The sequence below is a fragment of the Tursiops truncatus genome, chromosome X (assembly GCF_011762595.2).
Source record: "Tursiops truncatus isolate mTurTru1 chromosome X, mTurTru1.mat.Y, whole genome shotgun sequence".
Classification (NCBI taxonomy): Eukaryota; Metazoa; Chordata; class Mammalia; order Artiodactyla; family Delphinidae; genus Tursiops; species Tursiops truncatus.
The window spans coordinates 70,495,374-70,508,275 of NC_047055.1; the positions used below are offsets into that span (position 1 = coordinate 70,495,374).

The 12,902-nt window shown below is 37.6% G+C and overlaps 1 protein-coding gene across 1 annotated transcript; it reads right to left on the minus strand.

Annotated features, from left to right (window-relative positions):
• Nucleotides 1–8,000: 8,000 nt before the first annotated feature.
• Nucleotides 8,001–12,615, minus strand: SPIN4 (spindlin family member 4). The gene has a single exon (XM_004326181.4). It carries the CDS (start codon nt 11,646–11,648, stop codon nt 10,899–10,901), a length of 750 nt encoding a protein of 249 aa, XP_004326229.1. The 5' UTR covers nt 11,649–12,615; the 3' UTR covers nt 8,001–10,898.
• Nucleotides 12,616–12,902: the final 287 nt, after the last annotated feature.

The following is a 12,902-nucleotide window of genomic DNA, read 5'->3' on the forward strand; positions in this document are numbered from 1 at the left end:
CTGGCCACACTAGACTGCTATCACAAACCTCCTGGCACATTATATCTGAAGGCATCAGCAACATGGTTTGCACCTCACTTTATTCAGGTGTTTACTCAAATGCCGTCTGTTCTGAGAGGACTTCTCTATCCATATATATATAGAATAGCATGTCCAAGACCCCATTCTGTCACTTTACTTACGCTGCTTTACCTTTTTTTCAAAGCAATCATCACAGCCTGACGTATGTATAAAGTGTGTTGGGAGGAAGAAGATGGGAATCTATCTCCACCCAGCATGATGTAAGCTGTAAGCACTATGGGAGCAAGGATTTTGTTTCTGGCTATTTTCCTCTCCTAAAACAGTGTCATGACCATTGTGTGGTCCTGCCTCTGATTTAGTGTCAGAATATGAGAGAACTCTGATATCACCAAGGAACAATAAAAGACCTTATTCTAGACTGGTGGTCCAAGGAGAAGGAGATGACTGTCTGGCTCTTCCAAATAGAAGGAATGTAAGTTTCAAGAGAATAAAGACTTTGGCAGTTTTGTTCACTGCCTGGTCAAGGTTGAGCCTCCCTCTGACTCAAAGCAACCAGGTATGATATCAATATTATCATGGAATAGTCTGAAACTTGGTTCTAGTCGAGGAGTCCAGAAAGTTAGGGGGTAAAGGCATAGTTGGTGAACACAGAATTCTACATTGATCTTTTTTTCTGTTTTCCTCCCACTGAAACATGGTTCCATATTTTGCTCACTGCTGTATACTTAACCTCTAAAACAGAGATAGAACTAGAGTGAAACTTTGCTATGTCTGAATAAAAAGTTGTGAGATATTTCCAAATCACGATGAGACAATATGAGGCCTAAAGGCCAGGGATATAAGTGTGGTGGTGGCTGTCTTCCTCCTCCCATTAGGATATATGCTCTAAAAGAGCAGGGATTTTGTTTAGATTGTTTACTGTTCTATCTCCAGATTTTAGGCCAGGGCTGAGCCTCTCTCTCTTATTGTATATTAAAAGCCCAATGTCATCACGGAATAATATAATTCTTGGTTCAGGACTTGGGGCCTAGTGAGAGAGCAAGGAACAGGAGGCATTATCATATACCTAAAATTTATATACAGTTGTATTTTTTGTTGTTCTCTAAAGACGAACTATACAGTTTGTCATATAGTACATATTCATCCCTCTAAGACTTTAATGATATTTATCACACTTTTTTTATGTTCTTATGTAACATTTTATACCCACCTTATACCTTTGTTATTGGACTGAAGATTACTTGAAAGATAAAAGACCATGTGCTAAAGAAAGATTTTGTTTTGTCCACTGCTATGTCTCAAACTCTTAAAACAGGACCAGGGCTGCCCATATCCTCCTCGGAGGTGGACAGGTGGAGACAAAGGAGCAGCTGTTGGCTTTGGGCTATGGGAATCTTCATGCATTCACAGAGCTTGCCACAGATGTTCCAGTATCGTTTGTTGAAAACACTCTCTTTCCTTTGTTAAATTTCTTTGGCACCCTGTTAAAAATCAGTCAGCTGGGGAGACCTTCATGATGGCAGAGGAGTAAGACATGGAGATAAACTTCCTCCCCACAAATACATCAGAAATACATCTATATTTGGAACAACTACTACACAACAACAACATAATGCTGGAAGAAGACCTCAGACTTCCCAAAAGGCAAAAAACTCCCCACGTACTTGGCCGTGTGGATAACAGGGTCTTGGTGCTCTGGCCAGGTATCAGGCCTGTGCCTCTGAAGGGGGAAAGCTGGTTTCAGGACATTTGTCTAAAGGAAACGCCCAGGCTCCACATACTTTCAAATGGTGAAAGCTTTCCCAGAGATTTCCACATCAATGCTAAGACCCAACCTCATTCAACGACCAGCAAGCTACAGTGTTGGACATCTGTGCCAAACAACTAGTAAGACAGGAACCAAAGCCCACCCATTAGCAGAGAGGGGGCCTAAAATCACAATAAGGTCACAGACACCACAAAACACACCACCAGACATGGCTCTGCCCACCAGAAAGACAAGATACAGCCTCATCTACCAGAAGACAGGCATCAGTGCCTTCTACCAGGAAGCCTACACAACGAACTGAACAAACCTTAGCCACTGGAGACACACAGCAAAAACAATGGGAACAATGAACCTGCAGCCTGGAGAAGGAGACCCCAATAACAGTAAGTTAAGCAAAATGAGAAGACAGAAAAACACACAGCAGATGAAGGAGCAAGGTAAAAACCCACCAGAAAAACAAATCAAAAGGAAATCAGCAGTCTACCTAACAAAGAATTAAGAGTAATGAGAGTGAAGAGCAAACAAACATTGATGAACAACAACAAAAAAATGAAATTAAAAATTCTCTAGAAGGGAACAATAGCAGAATAACTGAGGCAGAAGAACAGATAAGTGACCTGGAAGATAAAATAGTGGGAAAAACCACTGAAAAGAAGAATTAAAAAAAACAGAAGAAGAGAAGAAGAAAGGGACTGAGAAAACATTTGAAGAGATTATGGTTGAAAAATTCCCTAATATGGGAAAGGAAATAGTCAATAAAGTACAGGAAGCACACAGAGTCCAATACAGGATAAATCTAAGGAGAAACACACTAAGACACATATTAATCAAACTATCAAAAATTAAATACAAAGAAAAAATATTAAGAGCAGCAATGGAAAAGTAACAAATAACATACAAGGGAATCCCAATGACGTTAACAGCTGATTTTTCACCAGAAACTCTGCAAGCCAGGAGGGAGTGGCAGGCATATTTAAAGTGATGAAATGGAAAAAACTACAACCAACATTACTCTACCAAGCAAAAATCTCATCCAGATTCAACGAAGAAATTGAAATCTTTACAGACCAGCAAAAGCGAGGAGAATTCAGCACCACCAAACCAGCTCTACAACAAATGCTAAAGGAACTTCTCTAGTCAGGAGACACAAGAGAAGGAAAAGACCTACAACAACAAACCCAAAACAATTAAGAAAATGGTAACAGGAACATACATATGGATAACTGCCTTAAATGTAAATGGATTAAATGCTCCAACCAAAAGACATAGACAGGATGAATGGATACAAAAACAAGACACATATATATGCTGTCTACATGAGACTCACTTCAGACCTAGGGACACATACAGACTGAAGGTGAAGGGATGAAAAAAGATATTCCATGCAAATGGAAATCAAAAGAAAGCTGGAGTAGCAATTCTCATATCAGACAAAATAGATTTTAAAATAAAGACTATTACAAGAGACAAAGAAGGACACTACGTAATGATCAAGGGAAAAATCCAAGAAGAATATATAACAATTTTAAATATTTATGCACCCAACACAGGAGCACCTCAAAGCATAATGCAAATGTTAACAGCCATGAAAGGAGAAATTGACAGTAATACAATCATAGTAGGGGACTCTAAACCCTCACTTTCAACAATGGACAGTTCATCCAAAATGAAAATAAATAAGGAAACACAAGCTTTAAATGATACATTAAACAAGATGGACTTAATTGATATTTATAAGACATCCCATTCAGAAAACAAAAAGTACAGTTTCTTCTCAAGTGCTAGTGGAATACAAAACAAACCTTGGTAAATTTAAGAAATTTGAAATTGTATCAAGTATCTTTTCCCACAACAATGCTTTGAGACTAGTTATCAATTACAGGAAAAAGTCTGTAAAAAATACAAACACATGGGGGCTAACAATATATTACTTAATAACCTAGAGATCACTGAACAAATCAATGAGGAAAACAAAAAATATCGAGAAACAAATGAAAATAAAATCATGATAACCCAAAACCTACGGGATGCAGCAAAAGCGGTTCTAAGAGGGAAGTTTATAGCAATACACTCCGACCTCAAGAAACAAGAAACGTCTCAAATAAACAACCTAACCTTGCACCGGTACCAATTAGAGAAACAAGAACAAAACACCTACAAAGTTAACAAAAGGAAAGAAATCATAAAGATCAGATCAGAAATAAATGAAGGAAACAATAATAAAGATCAATAAAACTAAAAGCTGGTACTTAGAGAAGAGAAACAAATTCCTAAACCATTAGCCAGACTCATCAAGAACAAAAGAGAGAAGACTCAAATTAACAGAATTAGAAATGAAAAAAGAGAAGTAACAACTAACATTCCAGAAATACAAAAGGATCATGAGAGATTAGTACAAGTAACTATATGTCAATAGAATGGACCACCTGGAAGAAATTGACAAATTCTTGGAAAAGCACAATCTTCCAAGACTGAATCAGAAAGAAATAGAAAATACAAGCAGACCAATCACAAGCACTGAAATTGAGACTGTGATTAGAAATTTTCCAACAAACAAAAGCCCAGGACCAGATGGCTTCACGGGGGAATTCTATCAAACATTGAGAGAAGAGCTAACACCTGTCCTTCTCAAACTCTTCCAAAATATAGCAGAGGGAGGAACACTCCCAAACTCATTCTATGAGGACACCATCACTCTGATACCAAAGCAAGACAAAGATGTCACAAAGAAAGAAAACTACAGGCCAATATCACTGATGAAAAGAGATGAAGAAAGCCTCAACAGAATACAGGCAAGCAGAATCCAACAGCACATTAAAAGGATCATACACCATGATCAAGTGGGGTTTATCCCAGTAATGCAAGGATTCTTCAATATATGCAAATCAATGTAAGTGATAAACCATATTAAAAAATTGAAGGAGAAAAACTTTGGCTCATCTCAATCCATGCAGAAAAAGCTGTTGACAAAATTCAAGACCCATTTATGATAAAATCCCTCCAGAAAGCAGGCATAGAGGGAACTTATCTCAATATAATAAAGGACATATATGACAAACCCACGGTCAACATTGTTTTCAATGGTGAAAAAGTGAAAACATTTCCACTAAGATCAGGAACAAGACAAGGTGGTCCATTCTTACCATTCTTATTCAACATAGTTTTGGAAGTTTTAGCCACAGCAATCAGAGAATAAAAAGAAATAAAAGGAATCCAAATCAGAAAAGAAGAAATAACACTGTCACTGTTTGCACATGACATGATTCTATACATAGAGAATCCTAAAGATGCTACCAGAAAACTACTAGAGCTAAACAATGAATTTGGTAAAGTGGCAGGATGCAACATCAATGCACAGAAATCTCTTGCATTTCTATACACTAATGATGAAAAATCTGAAACAGAAATTAAGGAAACACTCCCACTTACCATTGCAATGAAAAGAATAAAATATCTAGGAATAAACTTACCTAAGGAGACAAAAGACCTGTATGCAGAAAATTATAAGACACTGATGAAAGAAATTAAAGATGATAAAAACAGATGGAGTGGTATACCATGTTCTTGAATTGAAGAATCAACATTGTGAAAATAGTTATATTACCCAAAGCAATCTACAGATTCAATACCATCCCTATCAAACTACCAATGACATTTTTCACACAACTAGAACAAAAAAATTCACAATTTGTATGGAAACACAAAAGACTCTGAGTAGCCAAAGCATTCTTGAGAATGAAAAATGGAACTGGAAGAATCAGGCTTCCAGACTTCAGTCTATACTACAAAGCTACAGTAATTAAGACAGTATGGTACTGACACAAATACTGAAATATAGATCAATGGAACAGGATAGAAAGCCCAGAGATAAACCCATGCACATATGGTCACCTTATTTATTTTTTAATTTATTTTTTTTTTTGCGTTACGCAGGCCTCTCACTGTTGTGACCCCTCCCGTTGCAGACACGCAGGCTCAGCGGCCATGGCTCATGGGCCCAGCCACTCCGCGGCATGTGGGATCCTCCCAGGCTGGGGCACGAACCCGTGTCCCCTGCATCGGTAGGCGGACTCTCAACCACTGCACCACCAGGGAAGCCCTGGTCACCTTATTTTTGATAAAAGCTGCAAGAATATACCATGGAGAAAAGAAAGCCTCTTTGAAAATTGATGCTGGGAAAACTGGACAGCTACATGTAAAAGAATGAACTTAGAACACTGCCTAACACCATACACAAAAATAAACTCAAGATGGATTAAATACCAAAATGTAAGGATAGACAGTATAAAACTCTTAGATGAAAGGATAGGCAGAACACACTATGACATAAATCACAGGAACATCCTTTATGACCCATCTCCAAGAAAAATGGAAATAAAAAGAAAAATAAAGAAATGAGACCTAATGAAACTTAAAAGCTTTTCCACAACAAAGGAAACCAGAGATAAGACAAAAAGACAACCCTCAGAATGGGAGAAAATAGTTGCAAATGAAGCAACTGACAAAAGATTAATCTCCAAACTTTACAAGCAGCTCATGCAGCTCCATATGAAAAAAATAAACAATCCAATCCAAAAATGGGCAGAAGACCTAAATAGACGTTTCTCCAAAGAAGATATACATATTGCCAACATACACATGAAAGGATGCTCAACATCACTAATCATTAGAGAAATGCAAATCAAAACTACAATGACGTATTATCTCATGCCATTCAGAATGGCCATCACCAAAATATGTAGAAACAATAAATGCTGGAGAGGGTGTGGAGAAAGGGTACCCTCTTGCACTGTTGGTGGGAATGTAAATTGATACAGCCACTATGGGGAACTGTATGGAGGTTCCTTAAAAAACTAAAAAGAGAACTACCATAAGACCCAGCAATCCCACTACTGGGCATATACCCTGAGAAAGCCACAATTCCAAAAGAGTCATGTACTACAATGTTCATTGCAGCTCTATTTACAGTAGCCAGGACATGAAACAACCAAAGTGCCATCGACAGGTGAATGGATAAAGAAAATGTAGCACATATATACAATGGAATATTACTCAGACATAAAAAGAAACGAAATTGAGTTTCTTGTAGTGACGTGGATGGACTTAGAGTCCGTCATACAGAGTGAAGTAAGTCAGAAAGAGAAAAACAAACACTGTATGTTAACACATATACATGGAGTCTAAAAAAAAAAAGTTTCTGAAGAATCTAGGGACAGGACTAGAATAAAGACGTAGAGAATGGACTTGAGGGCATGTGGAAGGGGAAAGGTAAGCTGTTACGAAGTGAGAGAATGGCTTGGATATATATATACACTACTAAATGTAAAATAGATAGCTAGTGGGAAGCAGCTGCATAGCACAGGGAAATCAGCTCCATGCTTTGTGATCACCTAGAGGGGTGTTATATGGAGGATGGGAGTGAGATGCAAGAGGGAGGTGATATGGGGTTCCATGTATACGTATAGGTGATTCACTTTGTTATACAGCAGCAACTAACCCAATATTGTAAAGCAATTATAATCCAGTAAAGATGTTAAAAAATAAATAAAAGAAGTGCCAGGTTTGGCGCTAGCCCTAATCCGAGTGTCATAAAGAGGGATAACTCCAAAATTATGGGAAAACATAAGGTCTATTTCTAGTCTTGTGGTCAGGGGTTGGTGGTAGATAAATGTCTCACTACAGCCAGGATAAAACCTTCTTGACAGCTGAAATTTTGTCTTTTTCATTCAGTTGCCAATACTGTGGTTAGGGTGAAGACTCCCTGAGTGTTAGGAGTGGCAAAAGTACCTAGAACAGCAACTTGCATTCTAAAGTCAGTGTTATTGTTTTTTTGTTGTTGTTGCAATCCATATCCCAATTTTAAAAAAAGAAGATTCCATACAATAAAAACTAAAAGAAATGTCACGATATAAAGTTAATAAAAAAATTTCATGTTGAAATTTTTTTTAAAACCACAAAATCAATACTATTTTCAACTATGTTTATATTTTCAGTAAATATATAAAGCATAGACAAGATTCGCATTAAATTCATGATAGTGTGTGCTTCTGCAGTGGATGGAGATGTTATATTTTGCAAATATGCCAAAATGTTAACATTTGTTAATTTGGGATGAAGGTAAAAACGGACGTTTTTTATATCTTTCATGCTTTCCATATTAAGTTTTAATTTTTCAAAATAAATAAAATACAAAGAGAACTTAGAACTGTTATAGATGATGATTTTATTACAATGTTTTCAGAATTGAACATACCTAAGACATACGCACGTGCAACATGGAAGGACATAAAGCATCTGAATACTACAATCAAGAAGCTTGTTAATAGAAAAAGCTTTAAATTTTGTATTTCACAGAAAATATACATTCCTTTTTAATAGAAAGCTTGAATAAACCAATTACCCTTGAAGAGATAAGAAAGCTGATTAAAGATCTACCATAAAAATTGTCACCAGGATTAGGCTGTTTTTACAGCTCACTACTAGCTAATTTTTAAAGAACAAATAATTCTAATGCTATTTAAACTGTTCCAGGACACAGAAAAATGATTGAAAACACACAATTTCATTTTTTAAAGCTAGCATAATTTTAACAACAAAACTTGAAAAAAACAATTTCATTTTGTAATGTAAATGCAATAATACTAAATAAAATACTGGTAAATAATACCCAGCAATGTATCAAATGCTTATTACACCATGATCAAGTAGGATTTATTCCAGAAAATCAAATTTGTTTCAAAACATCAAATATCTACCACTCTAATTCACCGTGTCAACAAACTAAAGGAAAAAAAAATGTTATACTATTTTGTAAATAGACGCTGAAAAGACATTTGATAAAATTCAGGAGCCACTTTTAGTAATAATGCTATGTAAAACAGGAATAGAAGAAATACCCTAAACATGTTAATGGTTAATGACTATTTACCAATAACCAACAGCAAATGTCATATTAATAGGGAACACTAAAGACAATTCCACGAAAATTAAGAACCAGACAGGCATGTCTGTCATAATCATTATTCAACATTGTTTTGGAGAATCCAGATCATGTAATAACAATATTAACATTATAAGAAATAAAATGATCTCTATTTGCAGGTGAGATGACTATATATCTACAAAGTCCAAAACATTCTATTTTAAAAACCCAGTGTAATTCAGAGTATTTAGTAAGCTGAAAATAGAAGGAATAAAAAATCTCTAGTTTGTCTATATTGCCAAAAATATAAATGAGGAGGAAAAAATACCCAATTCAAAATGTGACAAAAACTGTAAAAATATATAGAGATAAATTTAATCAGATGTGATGGACCTATATAACATTACAAAAACAAAAGATTTTAATGATGTACCAAAATTCTCGAGTATTAAAGATTAATATTATTATTAAAATACCTCTCTAAACAGAAATGCAGAAATGTAATACAATTCTAAGGCATCATAATTTTTTTAAATATGGAAAGGATGCTTCCAATTTTTACGTGAAAGAATGAAAGACAAATTACATAATAGAAGAAAAGACAAAAAACAAAAACAAAAAAACTAATGATAGGGGACTTGCTTTACCAGAGTCCAAAGTTTATGGTCAAGCCAGTACAATTAAAACAATGTGATACTGGCTCAGGAACTTGAAAATGGGTGATTTATTTAATAACTGTGATAGCATAATCAGGTATCCAATATGAACAAAATGTATATTTGGACCTCTATCTCCATATAGAAAAATAAATTCCTGATGGATCAAACAGTTAAAGCTTAAAATTAAAAAATTTTTTTAGAAAACATGTAGGTAAATATTTGTATGACTAGCGGTGGGGACATTCAGCTGAAAAAAACAAGAAACCGAAAAGCTAAAAAGAAGAAAGGAATCTATCTAACTTTTTTTTAAAACCTGTAAAGTAAAAAAAGAAGATATCAGCAAAGTCAAGATTAATGATAGAATGGAGAAAATCATAACACATATGGGCTACAAGTGATTAATACACACCACATAGTAAATATAGTTAGAATTCCTACAGATTTATAAGGAAAAGATCAAAGATTCAATAGACAAATGAGCAAAGGATAAGCACTGGCAAATCACAAAAAAAGTCCAAATGGTAAAAAAAAACCTCACTGAGTTTTTCAATTAAACAAACAATACTATGTAATTTTTCACTGTTCAGATTTGCAAACATTAAAGAGTGCTGGAGAGGATGCTGGAAAATGAGCACTTTCATTTTAGATGGTAATTTTGTAATATCTCTTAAAATTAAATAAACACCTACCTAGCAGTCCCATTTCTGGGAAGCTACCCTATAGAAATAAAAGCACCAGTATGTATTGTAGCTGTGCTATGGTGGAAAAAAAAAGAGAAAACTTAAAGACCATCAATAATAGAATGGTACATAAATGGTACCATTTTGGTACATAAATATGTACTGTGTATGCAGCTTTTAGGAGAAGGGAGGAAGACAAGGAGAAATAGAGGGAGAGGGGGAATTGGTGATTTATTTAATAAATGTGATGGTACAATCAGATATCCAATGTGAATAAAATGTATAGTTGGACATCTATCTTATACCATATGGAGAGGGAGGCATGGGGGAGAGAGAGATATCTGTAGCTACTGATCAGAAGGATATGTCAAGGGAGAAAAGCAATTACAGAGAAATACTGGGGCTTGCTGTTTCTGTAGAAAGGACTACAACAAACTTTCTTTAAGAGGATTGGGAAAACATGGAAGGATATACATTATGTTCTTAACACTTGTTACCTGGGGAGAAAAAAAATTGGTAAGGCAAAGAAAGAAATGGAGGAGGGTGGAGGATATAGTGTGTGTACACCATTTATTTTTCTTTATCTAGTTTTCCATTGTTCCAAATTTTACAAAAACTTTTCAAGTTTCTATTAGCACCCGATTTAAAATTTTGATTACAGAACAAGGCAATATCAAAAGTACCAAAGTATACTTCGGACAAAACTGTGGAACTAGTCAATGTAAGATTTGGAGGCACCGTAAGTAATAATAAATTCTTTAATCTCTGACTTCAAAAATGTTCTCAAAATTTCGCACGACATATTTTACATTTAACAGTTCCACAACTTTTGCAATAGCACAATGAATTTAGGGGTTTTTCACCAAACCATAGACATAAATGTGAATATCATCATCAAACTTAATGAAGTAGACAGATGGCTTGGCCACCACTTGATGGATGAAAATGCCGGTTCTCTTGGACCCATCATCTTTGGCGTGCTCCACCTGCTTGCCCACAAGGCTGTCGACAACTTCTCCAGGCTCCCGTTCTGCTGTAGGGAAATAGTAGTTGGAATCTGGAATGATGCGCAGGTCACCAGCTTTGTAGTCATCCAGCAGCGTGTACATATAAAGGACTGGATCTTTCTCGTAGGTGATGTAAAACCAAGTGTCCATCACGGGGGCTCGCGCCAGGACCATGCCCTTCCATTCATCTTTCGTACCGTGCTCACCCTCAAACACATGACCCACTGCCTTGCCAATCAGGGAATCTGCCAGGCGCGAATCAATGCGAGGAGTTGGCACTCTCTCAGGAAGGATCTCTAGCGCTAAAACTCTCTTATCTCGGTGCAGTTCTAGTCCATACACACTATCTTTGCCATCATATTTGATGATATAGAGTGTGGGCTTCACGGAAACCTGCTCAAGCACGGTGCCCTTCCACTGCTCCACAGGCTCGTTGCCTTCCTTCCAGCCGTGTTGAATGCGACAGCCCACAATGTTCCTACGGGTGAGGAAAGTGGGCTTGCGCCGCTGTTTCCTGTGGGTGTGCCTTTTCTTCATCAGGTATGCGGACACACCATCTACGCCCATCGGAGGCACTGTTGGGGGCGACATGGCTCGGGGTTTTAAGGAGACTCAGCAACGCTACCACTTACTAGATTAAGTTGACAAAAAGTCAGCACTATCCAGTATGAGATCTTTTCTCGTGATCTCCGAAAACAGAAAGATCCTGTCCTGTCCGTTCTCCTTCTCACTTCCCCAAAGGCAAGGCTCTCACCAAGGCTCGGCAGAAACGCTCTAACTCTGACCGTGGGCACTAGGACAGCGGGGGCCTCTTGACAGTATTCTTCTCTCCCGCCCGGCAGAGGTATCTGCAGCAGTGGCAGTTGCCGCAGGAGATGGCGGGCTTGCGTGTGCTGCCCGCGCCTTGCGCCCGCCCCGACTCCCAACCCTAAGTCTCCCGAATTGACCACTTAGCTGTTATCGATGGTGCTGCGGCTGTGGAACGGCGACGGAGAAGGAGAGGACGGGAAAGGGATAAGAGCGATGGCTGCAGCGCCAAAGTCACGGGCGGCGGCGGGTCTGTGAGAAGTCCGCGGGGTCTCGGTTTAGCAATGTTGCTCTGCTCGGCCTAGCTCTGGCGCCAGGGCTTTTGCCGCTTCGGGAACCCGACCCCTCAGAGCCCGCCTGAGCCTCGGCCCCGCCCCCGCCATTCCGCCTTCCGCTCAGCCAGCAGCAACTGGGCGGGTTACTGTGCACAGTGCGTTCTGTCCACACAGTCACAGGCGCTCACTCCTTCATTTCCTCACGCGTCCCCCGACCGCTTCTCTCAAACCCAAGCCAGACTGGCCGGCTCCCTTACTCCTCTGTGGCCGTCTGTCGTCCACCAGCCTCCTCAACAGCTTCTCCAACTGCTTTCTATCTTCCAGGAATTCCTCACAAAACATTTTTTTTTAATATTCAACACATACATACACAGAGTTTGTACATACAAAAATTTTTTTTTTCACTTTAAGGATTATGAGACCGGATAAGTAAATGCCGTGTATGGTCCACCATCTTGATCCGAACTTTCCTTTTTATTTTCTATCTGGTCACTCACGGTAATGCTTTTTTAATACATATATTTTTCTGAATGTAAAGTAAATGTACTGACACTGTGGAGATTTTCTGAAATTCAGTGAAATAAAAACCGAAACTAGCCTTAATATTAACATCTAGATGTACAGCAAAATGTTAACAGTTCTGATATCTCAATAAATCTATGCTTGTAGTTTACAAAATTGGTAGCAGGTTTCACATCTTTATAACTTCTTTTTAAATTCATATCATTAGTATCTTCCAAAATTATTAAATACTCTGAAAATA